Below are 18,345 nucleotides of genomic sequence, written 5' to 3' on the forward strand. Positions count from 1 at the left end.
ATAGTACATTGTTTTTTATGCTCTTATGTACCTATCTGTACTCTGAACACATAAGACCTCTGATACTGTGCATACCTCTCAACTGTCCTGATTTAGGTAGGACGGTCTCAATTTACAGAGCACGTACCTGGCACTGGTGCGTAGGGCATTGAAAGTGTGTTTTTGAGTGGTCTGGGGCGTGCCAATGTTCGTTATGCATGACCACTTCAAAAGTTGGGAAGTATGTATTGTGCATGCCTGCGAAAGTAAAACCATTACTCCAAAGTCTCGACTACATATTTTCCTCCTAAAATACTGGTAATAAATCAGGAGTAGGGAAACATAAAGAGTCTCATTTAAAATATAGTCCGACAGCGAATCTCCACAACCACTGAAGAAGTGAGAAAATCAAATAATTTTGCAGGGTAAAAAGGCTCTGTGGCTACCCGTTAATCCTAGAACACATTGCCCTAAAAGTGCATTCATTGCCCCTTAAAGTTAATGTAACACAAATTCTGTTTTTATGTTGGTGCGTATATAATAAGAAACTTTCCGATCCATCTAGCTCCTCCTGTCAGAAGGAGCAAAATTGTGCACCCCAGCAGCAGTAACGATCTTCATGTCATGGCCAAGCCATGGACAAGCCCGTACACACCACAGTAATCACGTTGGTGGCAATCATGATGCTGGGTCACTGTCATGCTGTTTTATAAATAATTCAAAAGAGCAAATAACAAATTCAGCTCAGAGAAATAATAAGTTCCTGGCAAACGAAGAGTCACAGCCAGAGGAGCTCGAATAGATGCCACAATAAAGAATTAGTACAGACTTGTAATAGTTGAAAGGGCTTATGTAGTGACTAGTAAATGTCTATATAGTTCATAAATGACACACACGGGTGCCAATAAGTTCATACTTGTAGCATGGCCTTTCAACCCAGGACCGAACCAGTCTCACTCAACATTCACTGAAGCCTATTTTATTTGAGTGTTTGCAATGCGTTGGGATTGCTCTTAGCATCATGTAATGTGGACACCTTCTCAGTGTCTTATTTGTGGCTGTGTATACTAGGTCCAACAGTGTGGCTTGTGTGGATAGGCCAAAAGAAGAGATAGATGCTGTATTGTGTTAGAATGTGAGAGAATAAAAAGGAAGTGGTTTACATTAATTGAAAATATATGAAGACATTAAACAGATAACATTCATTGAAAATGCAGGGCAGGCAAGGAGATGCCCCCCAATGTTCATTGGCATAGCAGCACCTTATCGTGCAGTAATACACAAGAGTTTTGTGTGTAAGGCTACATATATATTTACCAAATATTTTTTAGCAGCCAATAGTCCATCACACTGGACTGTAGAAAGACTGGTTGCTCTGAATGCAGTTAGTTGGTTATAAATGATTTATAATAACAGCAAACAAGATCCTGTACAGTCTCTGAACACATCAAAACAAGGTCATGTGAATTTATTACAATATATCATATTTATTATTCTAAACAACTGTGCTGCCATCCCTGGAGTAATGAAAGGTCACACACCCAATGCAGATCTCTACACACAGTCAGGACACATCATACTGAAATAGCTGGTGCACATCAGTCCAAAGATACAATATTTTAGAGCCACACACTGATTACCCTATTCTACCATCTGAAAATGTTTGGTTTTTTTTGTGTTTTTTTTTAAATAGATCAGTATGTTACACTTGTAGCTAAAGCAAGGACGTCCAGGCCAATGACAATGTGATAGCTGTAAAGGTGATGAACAAAATCTACACTGTATGTGTTACAGACAACTCTTTCTTTAAAATTAAAACTCATTTATTAATGCATGGGCCATACATAAGGAAGAAGCAACTGGGGTCACACCCTTGTATGGAAATGACATTCTGCTGATTAACACATTTAACCAGACAAATAAGCCTAGGTCCCATTTTGCAGAAACAGAGGGGCAGAGGGAAAAACTGAATGTGTACCAGGGCTCCACTAAGGGGAAGTAGCAATTCAGTAACTTACCTTTAAGAACAATGCATGTAGCTTACAGAGGACAATACACATCAATTATGGACAATTGATGAAAATCAACTCTTAATCATACTTGACTACTTTTTGGACCTTGAGCTGGGAGATCCCAGAGGGAAGATGCAGGGGGCAAGTTGAGGGAGCATGATGACGCAATTCAGGTCATACAGGGGCAAACGCAGGGGTAATTCCAAATTTTCCTAAAGTAATGAGGGAGCTTTGACTGTGCACACTGTGTAAATTATATATATTATATATATTATCATCAGCTATTTATCTAGCGCCACTAATTTCACAGCGCTGTATAGAGAACTCACATCAGTCCCTGCCACATTTAAGCTTACAGTCTGAATTCCCTAACGCATACACACACACAGGCTGAGAGAGACTAAGGTCAATTTCAATAGCAGCCAATTAACCTACTAGCATGTTTTTGGAGTGCGGGAGGAAACAGGAGCACTTGGAGTAAACTCACGCAAACACAGGGAGAACATACAAACTCCGCACAGATAAGGCCAGGGTTGGGAATCAAACTCATGACCCCAGTGCTGTGAGGCAGAAGTGCTAACCACTAAGTCACCATGCATATACACACACACGGTACTGTGAAAATGTTTTAGGCATGTGTGGAAAAAATGCTGCAAAATAAGAATGCTTTCAAAAATAGAAGTGTTAATAATCTATTTTTACCAATTAACAAAATGTAGAGTGAATGAACAAAAGATAAATCTAAATCAATTCAATATTCGGTGTGACCACCCTTTGCCTTCAAAACAGCATCAATTCTTCTAGGTACACTTGCACAAAGTCAGGGATGTTATAGGATTATAGTCAGGTGTATAATTAATCAATCATACCAAACAGGTGATAATGACCGTCATTTCCATATGTAGGTTGAAACACAGTCATTAACTGAAACAGAAACAGCTGTGTAGGAGGCTTAAAACAGACAAACTCTGCTGCAAAAGTGAGGTTGTTTCATGGAAAAGATCATACACCAAGGCAAGACTGAGCACAGCAACAAGACACAAGGTAGTTATACATCAGCAAGGTCTCTCACAGGCAAAGATTTCAAAGCAGACTGGGGTTTCAAGATGTGCTCTTCAAGCTCTTTTGAAGAAGCACAAAGAAACGGCCAACGTTGTGGACCGTAGATGCAGTGATCGGCCAAGGAAACTTAGTGCACCAGATAAAAGACATATCATGCTTACTTCCCTTAGAAATCGGAAGATATCCAGCATTGCCATCAGCTCAGAACTGGAAAAAACCCAGTGGAATCCATATACACCCATCTACTGTTAGGAGAAGCCTGGCCAGAAGTGGTCTTCATGGAAGAATTGCAGCTAAAATAACATACATTCGACGTGGAAACAAGGCCAAGCGACTCAAATATGCATAAAAACATAGCAACTGGGGTGCAGAAAAATAGCAGCAGGTGCTCTGGACTCAAAATTTGAAATATTTGGCTGTAACAGCAGGCAATTTGTTTGCCGAAGGGCTGGAAAGTGGTACAATAATGAGTGTCTGCAGGCAAAAGTGAAGAATGGTGGAGAGTCTTTGCAAGTCATGGGCTGCATTTCAGCAAATGGAGTTGGGGGATTTGGTCAGGATTAATGGTGTCCTCAATGCTGAGAAATACAGACAGGTACTTACCCATCATGCAGTATCATCAGGGAGGCATCTGATTGGCTCCAATTTTATTCTGCAGCAGGACAACGACCCCAAACATACAGCCAATGTCATTAAGAACTATTTTCAGCGTAAAAAATAACAAGGAGTCCTGGAAATGGTGATATGGCTCCTACAGAGCCCTGATCTCAACATCATCGACTCTGTCTGGGATTACATGAAGGATTTGAGCAAGCCTACATCCACAGAAGGTCTGTGGTTTGTTCTCCAAGATTTTTGGAACAACCTCTCTGCTAAGTTCCTTCAAAAACTGTGTGCAAGTGTACCTAGAAGAATTGATGCTGTTTTAAAGGCAAGGGTTGGTCACACCAAATATTGATTTGATTTAGATTTCTCTTCTGTTCATTCACTTTCCATTTTGTCAATTGATAAAAATAAACAGAGAAAATAGGGAACAGTAGATCTTTGCTTAGCCCCCAGCACATTGAAGGAAGGCAGACGCCTTTCAAGAAGACAGTGTTGTTTGGTAAAGGTGGACGATTTACATTCATATCATTGTCAATATTGTATTGAGCACTGATATTTATGGTGCCTCTGTTCCATATTCTGATAAAAAAAAACTATTAATGCTTCTATTTTTAAAAGCATTCTTACTTTGCAGCATTTTTTCCACACCTGCCTAGAACATTTGCACAGTAGTGTGTGTGTATATATATATATATATATATATATATATATATACACACACATACACACACACCTATACACACAAGAGAGTGACTCAAAAATTATCCAAATCAAATTATTTGAATCAACTTTCAGAAAAGATCAATACATTATTTTTCACCATAATCTCCCTGCTTTTCAATACACTTTGTCCATCTGTCAACAAGCTCTCATATTCACTCATTAACAAAATGTTTTAGGCTGAGTTGCGAGCCACGAATGCACCGCTGTCTTTACCTCTTCATGAGACGTGAATCTTCGCTCTATTAGGGCTTCTTTCAGGGGACCAAACCACTATCCACTGTCACTCGTATATCCAACAGAATCAGTTCACAAGCACGCTCAATCTTCTCATCAGTCGTGGACTTGGACGGGTGTCCGGCTCCTTCTTCATGGCTGACACTTGTGTGATCTTCTTTGAACTTCTCTATCCATTCATACACACTTCTTCGAGATAAAACACTTTCTCCATACTGTGCACAAAGTCTTCGATAAATATTGGCACCAGACACATCCTCAGACCACAAAAAAACAAATCACAGCACAATGCTCTTCTTTCATGCCAATCACAAGTGGGGCAGCCATTTTTTTCTTGCACTGCGGTCACAAATGAACTTACGTAACACATTCAAGCCTGTACAGCAGTGATTGGGGAGCCAGTGACCCATACACACAATGACCCCCTCATTACAATATGCCCCTCATTACTATATAGGAGGCATTGTCCAATGACACGACTTGCGTCATCAAGGCCCAGATTCACCCACTTTACAAGAAAGATAAGCGAGATCTGGGAGGGTGGCCTACACAAGGGTGTCCTGGACATTCTAGGAGAACAGGCAAGTATGGTCTTAATTCTCCATCGTACATTCTCCCTACTCCTTTTCATTTTCATTATCCGTGCAATCATTATTTAAATAAGCTATACTCTTTGACTGCACTACAATATAGTTGATAAAAAATAAGCTTACAGCGTTCCCAGCTATATTGTTCAAGATAAGGCTCTAGAGCTTCATTTACATAGCAAACTGAATCAAGTCAATTAGGAAAACAAGGCAGAACCTTATGAAGGTAAAAAAGCTTTACAGAATCTACTGGGCTGGCATACATATAAGTTATTTCATCTATTATATTTTCTACTAAAATTCGACCTTGAAGCAATAAGGCTGCGAGTAGACTAATTCTATACATAGAAGATGTATAGGAATTTCAAAAGCAAAAGGTTGAATCTTTCACATTGCAGTCTAAATGTTCAGTATAATTGAAAGAGAACTCTGGTCATGGAAAGCATCTATAATAACCAGAATACAATGCAGCTCTTCAAGAATTCTTTCAAAAAAGGGATTTGGAAACACAAAAGAAATAACAGACACATTAGCAAAAGAAGGTTCTATCTATGGTATATTTAGGAAGAGGAATGAAAGGTTCTTTTTTTATTTTTAACACAGTCAAGAAGAATTATCCTTATTTACTGTTTTAAAGATATTATTATGAAATTATATGAACTACACAAGACAACTTGACGACATGTATGAGGATGTATATAAATACTGATACTTCCTGGTACTTATAGCAACCAAATTCTTATTGTTATGTTTTCTAGTCAAATAGGAAAATGAAAGCAAATATTTTATCTGTGCATCAGTTTCTATAAATGACCTCCATTGTATTAGTCTATAAGTACATATAATGTTTATGGCAATTACCTGATCATGTCTATGCAATTTTCCATAATTTAAAATGCATAAATACAACTGAAAGGCAATGTAACGCAATAGGCTTTATTGGATAAATTAATGGAAGTAGAATATGTGCTGTAACTCATAGCAACAAATCAGATACTATCTTTCACTAACCCAACTACCCTAGACAGCAAAATGTTGATTGGTTGCTATGGGTCAGAGCACATCATTGCTTTTTGCACTAGGTTAGTAAATAATTCCTTGGCAGGTATCCAATCAGCTTTACTAACAGCTATCCAATGCCTATAGTTTAATTTCAAATGTCTCCAGGCAGTCAGTAGAAAAGTATACGTTACAGAAGCCAAGAAGGGAGAGCATCTCCTAAACCATGTGGATCTTGTACTGGGACCACTTGGTTCTACAAGATGGGGAAGAGTGTCCCTATCTTTGCAAGTTGATAATTTATGTCCATGGTTAAGCCTGTCTAACTACAGACAACAAACTACAGACATATGTTTACCAATGCATTGAAGGCAATAGAAAAAAATGTTATAAATAGACAACTTCCAGTAAGGATAAAAAATTAATGACTGACATTGCTTAATCTATAAACAATGTCTTCTTGGGCGATAAGGGTTGCTTGAGGTGTAGAATGCACTAGGTATCCCTTATTCCATTTATTAAAAGACACCTGCAAATAGGTTTTTAGTTACAGACTAGAATAGATTTGAGCACATTTACTTGAATAAACAAACTGGCCTAACAGATACCTGAAGATCATGATATGTCTTGCTATGGAGCAAAGAGTGTTAGGAATACAGTAGCATTCAGGATGTGGACACCTGACCGCAATACAAAATGCCAATGGTGCATTGTCCAATAACAAACCACCTCTCCTGCTGGCAGTACTAGATTTCCATCCCTGAAGAAGCATGTTTCTGTACTATTAAACATAGAATTACAGGGAGCTTCAGCACAGCGTTCTAAAATGACCTCCACACAAGGTGACATTACAGGGTACACAGAGGAAGCGCACACAGCCTGTCATGTACATTCAATCTTGCCTTCAGCTCATCTGCTACATTATTGTGTTCAAAGTGACTGCAACCATAACAAGACCTGAAATATGATGCTGTGCGATTGTTTTCAATAGACCAAAGAAAAGGTATACAATGTGAGCTTTAGGTAACAAGACTATTCTTCAGATAACTGCCCTATTTCACTTTCCCATGCTGAGTACCATGCCATAGCCTCAGATTGACTTGGCAGCAGTACTGGGTTACTGACAATCTAGTCAATATGAATTATAGTGAAAGGAATAATAGACTGGGTCATGCTCATAAGCATTGTGACGCCATTTCTATTACTGCCAATCTAAAAAATGTACCACAAACTGCTATTTATACAGATATCAGAGCTATATTTACACCAGCCAGTAGCAGATTCTTGGCAAGTCCATTGTACAGATTTTCTGCACTGCAGTAAGTTACTGATTCTTTCAGCTGATAATCACATTTTGAAAGTCATCACTTCTTATCCCAAAATACATGTGCGTCCTAAAATATTTCACCACTGCTAAGATACCCCACTCTTCCCTTAATATGAAATAGGCAACACGCATTTGTACTAGCTAAAAAGATTAATGTGTTATATACACATTCACAGCAGCCTTCCCTGCAAACAGTTCCGTCTGTACAGATTTGCTAAGAGGAGGGCATGCAGTCAGGCATGAAAGTACTCTGCCAGTGGGGCTGAATGGCAGGGGCTGGCAGCGAGCTGAATGCGCCTCACAATGTACAGGACGCGCGTTACCTGGTAGCTGAGGGCACATTCGGGCTCATTGCTTCCTGCAGGCATGGCTGACGCGTTGTGACTGGATTCGTAGCTCTTCTTGGTTATCTACCAGTGCACCTTATCCTTCTGAATACAGAAATAAGATGTGCTCGGCTCCTTAATCCTGGCTCCCATGGAATAGGAGGGAGCTGCTGGATTCCAACCGAGTCGCTGTTTCCTGCGCTCCAAGACTGCAGGGATATCTCTAGTCAGTGAATACAGCGTCTCATCCCATCTGCAGGCTGATTCCGAGTAGCAGCCAATCACAACATGGATGGTCAACACAGCATGCTGAGAGGTCCCGGCTAGGATAGGGGTGATGCGCACGAATGGGGAGCAGTTGCAGCTGAGACGAGATGGAACATAAGGAAAGAGAATCCCAGCAAGCTAACACTGCAAGAGGAGGAAAGAGGCATGTCAGAGGCTGTGTGCAATGCAAGCCACACCCGCCGGACCTAATTGGTTTACATTAAAGCTGCTAAGCCTTGTTATGATGCCACTAAATATGGATAATGTGTTACCTATAGTCAAAGGATCACCCTCTGGTTATCTCATTGTGTAACATAAGAACTTCACATCATTTTAGTATGGATGTTCATTCTTTTGTAATGTGGCACCAATGTGATGTCATGTGCTAACTGTCATGATCTGTGGTAGTAGCCTTTATGTTCATTTTAAAGAAGCAATTGTCATAGTTTGTTGCATCTGTTGCCTTATAGTCAAAGTTGTCCATTGTGCTTGCCCACAAGTGGACCAGTACTGCTTGGGCCAGTACTACCATTAGGCTAACTAAGGCAGATGCCTACAGTGCCAAGATTTCAGGGGCACTTAAAACATGTCACTCATTTAGTGTTCCTCTCCCCCACTCCCACACGCAAACACACACTGACCAGCACCATCTATGAAAATTTTTATTAAAAGCCCTTCTTCCTCATTGGATGACAAAGGAGAAGATGGGGCATGTTAATTTACCTTTTACCTTGTGCTGTGATGTTGACTGCCTGTCAGTCATAGGCTGGGTGTTGCTCTGGAGTAGCAGGCAGCAGCACTGACTCTGACATCCGCTGCCTCCGCCTGCTGCCCCCTCCTCACTTGGCCAATGCATAGCAATCCTTTAATATTGGGTGGCTAATGTATGACAGACATCTAATCTTTGGTGACTAGTGTATAGAAGATCTCAAATGTCTGGTGGCTCATGACTGCCCCTCCATGCCACTATGAAACCACTGAGAGCTGTCGGTAACATTTAGCAGACTGTAAACAGTTTCTACAGAGTAACATATCATACAGAAATCAGAATGCCAGGTGTTATTAGCTGTATGTTAATGAGAGCTCCTAGCTGCCCTTACCCTGGCAACAACTGTCAGAGCGGGGATGCAGCACTATAAACTTTGGGAGTGCAATGACCACATAAGGCATGTGAAACTTTTAAATCCTTTACCTGTTTAGGGGAAATGCATGCATGTATGTATGATTAGCTGAAAATGCTTACCCGGTGGTCTGGAAGAGTCCGTTGATCAGTGTCGGACTAGCCCACCAGTAAGACCTCCTAAACCATTAGGCTGAACAGGCTGCAGAAAGGGGCGAGGGTCCCGGGGGGTGGCGCTGCTGGCATTTAATTTTTTTGTTAATTTTGATATAAATGATGCGTTCAGTGGCTGTCTGGCATCATCCGGGCCACCCTTGGTCTAAAGAGGGGTAGCCCCTACTGTCACTATGCAGACAGGAAGCCAGACAGCAAGCCCGATGATGTTAGCTGCCTGTCAGCCACAGTGCTCCTAGGTCTCGCGAGATTACCACATCTCACGAGACTTGTCTAAGCATCCTCTGCCCCTGGACTGACAGGCAGCTAACAGCAAGCTGATTTGCTGTCAGGCTGCTTGTCATGTAGAAGGGGAAGACAGCTGCGACAAGGTAAGTGAGTGATTGTGAGGTGGGGGGTTTATGGCTACAGGGGGAGATGAGCAGATGGGCAGCACAGTGGCTAAGTGGTTAGCACTTCTGCCTCGCAGCACTGGGTCATGAGTTAGATTCCCGACCATTGCCTTACCTGTGTGGAGCTTGTATGTTCTCCCCGTGTTTGCGTGGGTTTTCTCTGGGTGCTCCGGTTTACTCACACTCCAAATACATACTGGTAGGTTAATTGGCTGCTATCAAAATTGACACTAGTCTGTCTATCTGTGTGTGTATGTTAGGGATTTTAGACTGTAATCTCCAATGGGGCAGGGACTGATGTGAATGAGTTCTCTGTACAGCGCTGCGGAATTAGTGGTACTATATAAATAAATGGTGATGAAGATGATGATGAGAAAAATAGCTGCATGGGGGTAGTGAGGACAATGGCTGCAGGGAGTGGGATGGCTGCAAGGTGGGAGGTAAGGAAAATTGCTGCAGGGGGTGGCATTGGCTGCATGGGGGAGGTAAGGATAATGGCTGCAGGGGGATAAGGAAAATGGCTGCAGGGGGGTTGAGCTAATGAAAATGGCTGTGGGGGAGGAAGAAAATTGGCTGCGGGGGGTTGCGATAGTGAAAATGGCTGCAGGAGGGTTGAGATAATGAAAATGGCTGCAGGGGGTATTTAAAAAATAGATTAGCTTTGGGGGCCATGATCTCTGTATTGTGTGGCTGTTACATGGATGCTCTCTGTGATCTCAACAGCCACTAAAATACTAAATAGTAGCGAGATAGGGCTGATAGATGTTTGTATTTGATTATAGCTCTATGACTACAAATGTTCATATATTGCATATATATACTTGACCAAGGTTGTCAATGACTTGATCACAGCAAAAAATAATAATTATTACTCTCTTCTAATTCTCCTGGATCTCTCTGCTGCATTTGAAACTGTTGACCACTCTCTCCTCATACAAACGCTACAATCCCTAGGTCTTGATGGCACTGTCCTATCCTGGTTCTCATCCTACCTATCTAATCGCTCTTTCAGTGTTAATTTCTCTGGATCCACCTCTGATCCGCTTCCTTTATCAGTTGGAGTACCACAAGGCTCAGTCCTAGGTCCTCTGCTATTCTCTATCTACACCACTTCTCTTGGAAAACTAATAAGCTCCTTTGGATTTCAGTATCATCTCTATGCGGATGATACACAAATCTATCTATCCTCTCCTGATCATTCACCATCTGTGTTGTCTCGCGTTACTGACTTTCTGCCATTTCATCTTGGATGTCGTCTCGCCAACTCAAACTCAATCTTTCAAAAACTGAATTAATAATATTCCCACCCAAAAACAGACCAAAGATCCCACCCCGCAAGCTCGTTGCCTAGGTGTAATCCTTGACTCACAACTGTCGTTTATTCCCCACATCAACTCTATATCTAAATCATGTTACATACACCTAAAGAACATTTCCAGAATACGCACATATCTGACACAAGACACCGCAAAAACATTAATTCATGCACTCATCATTTCCCGCATCGACTATTGCAATTCCCTCCTTACTGGTCTTCCCAAAGTCAGACTTGAACCCCTACAATCTATTTTGCATGCAGCGGCTAGATTGATTTTCTTTGCAAACCGTTATTCCTCTGCTGAGCCACTCTGTCAGTCTCTACATTGGCTGCCTGTATTTCAACAAATTCAATATAAAATTCTTCTACTAACATATAAGGCCATCAACAAAATTGCACCGACATACATTTCCTCACTTGTCTCAAAATATCTCCCTACTCGACACCTCCGTTCTGCACAAGATCTACGTCTCTCTTCCACTCTCATCACATCCTCCCATTCTCGGTTACAGGATTTTTTCCGGGCTGCACCCACTTTGTGGAATTCCCTCCCTCGCACAGTAAGACTTTCCTCTAGTCTTCAAACCTTCAAGCGTTCACTGAAAACCCACCTCTTCAGACAAGGTTATGATATTCCTCAACCACCATCTTAATTCCCTAGATTACCCTATTACCATCCTCTACACTGCTAACGCAAGACAACAACCCTCTGACCAACATTGCCACACTCACAGCCCACTCAATACTTTTACCTTTGCATTCTAGCTGGTCCATTGTGCAATATGATGTAGCACATGCCCTTGTGTTTCAAACTCCCATTGTCCTATAGATTGTAAGCTTGCGAGCAGGGTTCTCTTACCTCTCTGTCAGTATGTATTACCCAGTATTGTCTTATTAATGTTTGTTCCCAATTGTAAAGCGCTACGGAATCTGATGTCGCTATATAAATAAATGTTGATGATGATGATGATACTTGTACTTTGGACTAGTTATATATGGCCATAATGGAGTGTCTTGTTTGAATTAAAGAGCATACTCATTTAGGGTTTGTTAACATTTTGCATTATAATACATCGTATGCATTATTAAAACAGGACCCCAACTTTCCAGAAGTCAGCTACATGACAACAGAGCTGCAAGAACAAATGAGAGAAGAGCAAGAACAGGTCACAGAGAATGGCGCCATCTGTCTAAATTTGACTGCTGGAGAATATTCCTGAATATTCTTATTCAGGATTATTCCTATATGCCTATACATTGATGATGGGGGTCGTGGGGTGCTAAGGGTGTATTAGACTAGGGCGACCAGAACCCTTAGGCAGGTCCTGCCCGCCAGTGTGCCTGATAACTCCGCCCTTTTTGGTGGTCGAGCGGAGCAAAGTAAAACTCATTCCGAACTATTACAGGCAATGCAGAGAGGCAAGATGTCGCAGGGCTGTGTGCTTAGAAGATCCGCCCACTGGAGTAGGAGTTGCCTCCCAGAAGAGCTAAAAAAAGGAGGAGCCGAAGAAGCCATTAAGTTGAGGATCACAGGTTAGTACTGCAGCGCTCAGCCTCACATTGTAACAGGAAGCGAGAGAGGGAGAGAAGTGAGGGAGGGCCTTTATGACACAATAAAAAAAGCCCTACTAGTAAACATCATAACATTATATATACTGTTATTGGGGGTGGAGGAGTGGGGTTCTGACTTAAGGCAGCCAGTGCACAAATAATGAAAAAAGCCCTACTAGAATATATTATATGTACTGTTATCTGGGGGGGGGTCTAGCGTAAGCCGGTACATAAATAAAAAAAGCCCTAGTCTTAATGACTATGGAGGGTATTCAATTGTTGCCGTTAACGCTCTCAAACGAGCGCTCTAAAAATATTAGCGTTAATACGGTAATTACTCGCTAAATTTCATCTCGCAGCTCCCTGAGCTGCGAGATGAAATTCAGAGAGTAAACTACCGTATTAACGGTAATTACGCGCATATTACCGTATAAACTGTAATATTTTTCGAGCGCTCGTTTTTGGGTTTTTTAGCGCGTTAAAAGCAACAATTGAATACCCCCCTATATGTACTATTATTGGGAATAGGGATGTTCTGGAATAAGCCAGAGCACTAATAAGAGAAAATGAAAAAGTTTTACTTCTAAATACTATATATATTATCATTAGCAGGGGGGAATTCTGGCAGTGCCTGATTATAAAATAGGCTGATTAGGCTGCAACCTAAGGTGAAAAATTGTGACAGCGAGGTACACACTGAAATCCATTTTAAAATATAAGAGAATATTTGTTCCCTAAAGTAAAAAGAAAACATGAAAGAAAAACATGGACTGAAGACAATGACTCATCCTTGAGCAGGCGCTTGAGGATAAGCAAATAGAAGTGACAAGGATGGCGACAGACGCAGATGTGACAGCCCCCTCTCTCTTCACATCCTCATCCTCAGTAGTACCTGTTCATGTTTACTTTCTGCTATACGGTTCTGATTTTACAATGACAATGAAATTAGTGACAAAGATTTCTATAAGCCATTTAAAAAGCCAAGTGGAACTGAGTTTTGTAAAACATGAGAACATAAATATTAGGGGTTAGTGAAGGAAGGTAGATGGGTGTATTTTTATCTACCGCGTATTAGCCTGGCGTGAAAGGCGAGTGTGCACTATAAGTGTACTAGACTAAGGTGGCCTGTAACCTTCATCGAGCCCCAAGTTCTGGCCTAAGCCAGTGTACTAATAAAAAAGTCATATTCCTAAATACTATATATCCTATTATTGAGGATGGGAGTTCTGGCATAAGCCTGTGCACTAATGTAGAATAAATATGTCCTAAATACTATATGCTATTATTGGGAGTGAGGGTACACTGATACAATAAATATATCTTTATTGCTCAGTCTCTTTGTTTTAAGTGCAGCAACAACAACCACTCATATTTGGTATTCTATACAATATTAGGTCTTGTGAAAATGCTACAATCTAGAAAAACATATGAAACTTTTATTGTTATATTAATAAACATATATAAATGTAATGCACTAGATTCCTTTCCTTTCTTTTCTTACTATATGTGAGAGGAAATCATCTGCAAAAGGTGACACATATGAGATGGTAAAGACGGAAGATCAAGCTGTATTCAGGTGCTGTAATTATCAAGACCACACTCTTAAAACTAAGGATGTTCGGGTATTTCCAGCGCCAAAAAAAATGAAAGTGAGGCTCTGACGTCCAAGTCTCGCATCGGATCTCGCGAGACTCGGATTGCATAAATTCCCCGCTTGCGGCCGCCATCTTCATTTGGGCTGTGATCAGGGAAGAGGGAGGTTGTAGGGTAGTGGTGCTCCTGCTCCTGTGTGATGAGTCCAGTGGTGCTTTATTCTTTTGTCCTGTGCTCTGTCCTGCTGAGTCCAGTGGTGCTTTGGCCAGTGCTCTGTCCTGCTGAGTCTAGTGGTGCTTTTGTCCTGTGCTCTGTCCTGCTGAGTCCAGTGGTGCTTTTGTCCTGTGCTCTGTCCTGCTGAGTCTAGTGGTGCTTTTGTCCTGTGCTCTGTCCTGCTGAGTCCAGTGGTGCTTTGGCCAGTGTCTGTCCTGCTGAGTCCAGTGGTACTTTTGTCCTGTGCTTTGTTCTGATAAGTCCATAGTAATTTTATAATTATTAACAAATCATAAAAAAATAAAAAAATAAATTATACAAAAAAAATAAAAAAAAATTATTTAAAAAGTATTAAAAAAATTCTAGAGCAATATATTCTTGCAGTCCAGAAATATTAGTACCGCTATATTTACCTACGTTGACTGTTCTTGCAGACCAGAAATATTAGTACTGCTAAATTAAAATACGTTCACTTTTCTTGCAGTCCAGAAATATTAGTACTGCTATATTTACCTACGTTCACTGTTCTTGCAGTCCAGAAATATTAGTACTGTTAAATTAAAATACGTTCACTGTTCTTGCAGTCCAGAAATATTAGTACTGCTATATTTACCTACGTTCACTGTTCTTGCAGTCCAGAAATATTAGTACTGCTATATTTACCTACGTTCACTGTTCTTGTAGTCCAGAAATATTAGTACTGCTAAATTAAAATACGTTCACTGTTCTTGCAGTCCAGAAATATTAGTACTGCTATATTTACCTACGTTCACTGTTCTTGCAGTCCAGAAATATTAGTACTGCTATATTTACCTACGTTCACTGTTCTTTCAGTCCAGAAATATTAGTACTGCTAAATTAAAATACGTTCACTGTTCTTGCAGTCCAGAAATATTAGTACTGCTATATTTACTTTTTCTTTTCTTACTATATGTGAGAGGAAATCATCTGCAAAAGGTGACACATATGAGATGGTAAAGACGGAAGATAAAGCTGTATTCAGGTGCTGTAATTATCAAGACCACATTCTTAAAACAAGTCTTTTAATTTCATCTTCTAAAAACGATTGTTGCCAGGTAGCAAGTTGGGGGATCATATTGTGTTTGTGTGCATACGCTTACTACCACTTACAAAGCTCTCTCCCAGTCTACTGCCCCCTACATCTCTAACCTCCTTACCATTCATACTCCCGCTCGCTCCCTGCGCTCGGCAAACGACCGTCGCCTCTCCTCCACTCTCATTACCTCTTCCCACTCCCGAGTCCAAGACTTTTCCCGAGCTGCCCCCCTGCACTGGAATGACCTCCCTCGCTCCATTCGTCTCGCTCCAAATCTGTGCTCCTTCAAACGGGCACTCAAAACTCACCTGTTCCTGAAAGCCTACCAACCATCCACTTAACCCCTCATCCACTCTGCTTGTTCTCCCACCTCTCCCCTGGTCCCTTTTTCTCCATTGCATCACTGCCTCCCTTCGTGCCTGTTTTGTCCACCCTCCCTTAGGATGTAAACTCGTATGAGCAGGGCCCCTCTCCCCTCCTGTCTTCATACCGATTCTTCTGCTCCGCCCTCACTCCATATGTCTGCCCGGAGTTTCCGAAGCATTGGTACTTAGTGTTTATTGTTCTGTGATGTTTACCCTGTATGGCTAACTGTTCGTATTAAGTAAGGTGCTGCGAAAACCCTGTGGCGCCCAACAAATAAATGATGATAATAATAATAATAATAATACGCTGTGGCTATCAGAATTTGTGATATTCGCTTTAAACAAGTCTTCTAATTGTATTGACAACAGGGAGAAGTGCTTTTGAATGGGATATTTAAGTATTCATGTACACATTGGAGTTGTATCGTAACTAGAGATGGGCGGGTCCGGTTCTCCGAGAACCGAACCCACCCGAACTTTGGGTATCCGAGTACCGAGCTCAGCAGCTCGGTACTCTCCCGCCCGTTCCGAATCCAAATCGAGGCCGAACGTCATCGTGACGTCGTCGGATCTCGGGGTTCGGTTCTCGCGATACTTCAACTTTATAAATACACGCCTCCACAGCAATCCATCGCCATTTGACAGAGGGAGAGAGCAGGGTGTAGTCATAGGCTGATTAGAGCAGGGACAGAGAATACAATATTGTTCTTGCAATTGCTCTAACCAAAATCGCTAGTGCAGAGAGGAGGATAGAGGTTTATTATTTTTTCTTAATATTTGGCACTCCCCAGCGCTAATTGTGCATAAATATTTCTGGCTGTCAAAAGTCATATCTGTCAGCAGTATCTACTAAATAATTTTTAGCACTCCTCAGTGCTTTTGGGGTGTCCTCCCTAATTGTGCATTAATATTTCTGGCTGTCAAAAGTCATATCTGTCAGCAGTATCTACTAAATAATTTTTAGCACTCCTCAGTGCTTTTGGGGTGTCCTCCCTAATTGTGCATTAATATTTCTGGCTGTCAAAAGTCATATCTGTCAGCAGTATCTACTAAATAATTTTTAGCACTCCTTAGTGCTTTTGGGGTGTCCGCCCTAATTGTGCATTAATATTTCTGGCTGTCAAAAGTCATATCTGTCAGCAGTATCTACTAAATAATTTTTAGCACTCCTCAGTGCTTTTGGGGTGTCCTCCCTAATTGTGCATTAATATTTCTGGCGGTCAAAAGTCATATCTGTCATGCAAAGGATGGTGGAGGGCCTATCAGGGATTAAACTGTATTTTTCATAATTTTCACTAATAATGTTTGGGTGTAATATACACCCAAAGACGAGTGCTCAATTGCTAAGAGTCATTGATGGAGAGGAAGACAAGCAGGCTTGTCTGTAGAATTTGCAGGCAAATTGTGCTGCGTTATATAGGTAACACCCAAAGAGAAGAGCTCCATTGCTCCATTGCTAATTGTAATTGCTGAAATAGAAATAATAGGGCTGACAGTCTTGGTCTAAATCTGCAGTTACATTTTATTGTACCATAGCTCACTGCGAAACTGGAGAGGTGGCAGGGTTTAGTGATAATCTTCCTCCAACAATACTAATTCATCCCAATATCATAGAAGTCTGTGTAGTATGATGTAATTGCTGATAATGGCCTTCCAAAGGGAATGACTAGTTGATTTTAGGGCAGAGCTGTCACGATTTTTGGGCAATTCTTTTACAGCACAGTAAATATCAAAATGTTGAGCGGACTCATCTGCATCACCAATGGGTGTCTAGGGAAAGCAATTTCTTTTACAACAAGCAGTTGCCAGAGAAACTGAAGGAGAAGACGTCTCAACAAGATGTTGATAAGTCTGGGATCCTTGCAAAGAAAATAAAGTATTTAATCTACAATTAAAATATAGTTAGTAGATTTACTTTGTTTTATTGCACACTATAATTTTATGTAGCACCTTTTCAAAATCTATTATTAAGGCAATCACTTGACTCAAGCTAACCGTGTCTGCACTTTCTTCACAGGTAACTACTTCGCTGGACTAAAGTATATTCCCCTCAAATGCTAGTCTTCTTGCAGCTGCTGCATTCTCCTACATGCTGTTGCAGAAACCACAAATTGACCCTAAATGTTTATGGACACAAACAGCATCTCCTGCATGTCATTTTTCAAAAGTTCTGTAACACCAAGTTGATAGTGTGTGCAAAACAGGAAATGTGATGGAATTCAACCCCGCTGTAATGCTGGACCAATATTGGGGTCGTAATCAGAAATGACATATCCTCAGGAGACTCCAAGCAAGATTAGCCATCTTTCAATGACATCCCTTAGTTTTTGGAACAGTTTGTCAGCTGTATGCCTCTTAGTGAAGCTGCTGATACACAGAGTAGCCTACTTCTCAAAAATGTGATGTACCTGGGTACATGCTGCTGCTGTCCATGCTGGGG

At 41.1% G+C, this 18,345-nt stretch overlaps 1 protein-coding gene across 1 annotated transcript in view; it reads right to left on the bottom strand.

Moving 5' to 3' along the window:
- Positions 1-8,265, bottom strand: part of SLC4A8 (solute carrier family 4 member 8) — a 162,801-nt gene extending 154,536 nt beyond the window's left edge. The window contains exon 1 of the mRNA XM_075199297.1: positions 7,853-8,265. Coding sequence (XP_075055398.1) covers positions 7,853-7,897 — 45 coding nt within the window. The 5' untranslated portion in view covers positions 7,898-8,265. The remainder of the gene's footprint in view (positions 1-7,852) is intronic.
- Between the last annotated feature and the right edge of the window lie 10,080 nt (positions 8,266-18,345).

The sequence above is a fragment of the Mixophyes fleayi genome, chromosome 2 (assembly GCF_038048845.1).
Source record: "Mixophyes fleayi isolate aMixFle1 chromosome 2, aMixFle1.hap1, whole genome shotgun sequence".
Classification (NCBI taxonomy): Eukaryota; Metazoa; Chordata; class Amphibia; order Anura; family Limnodynastidae; genus Mixophyes; species Mixophyes fleayi.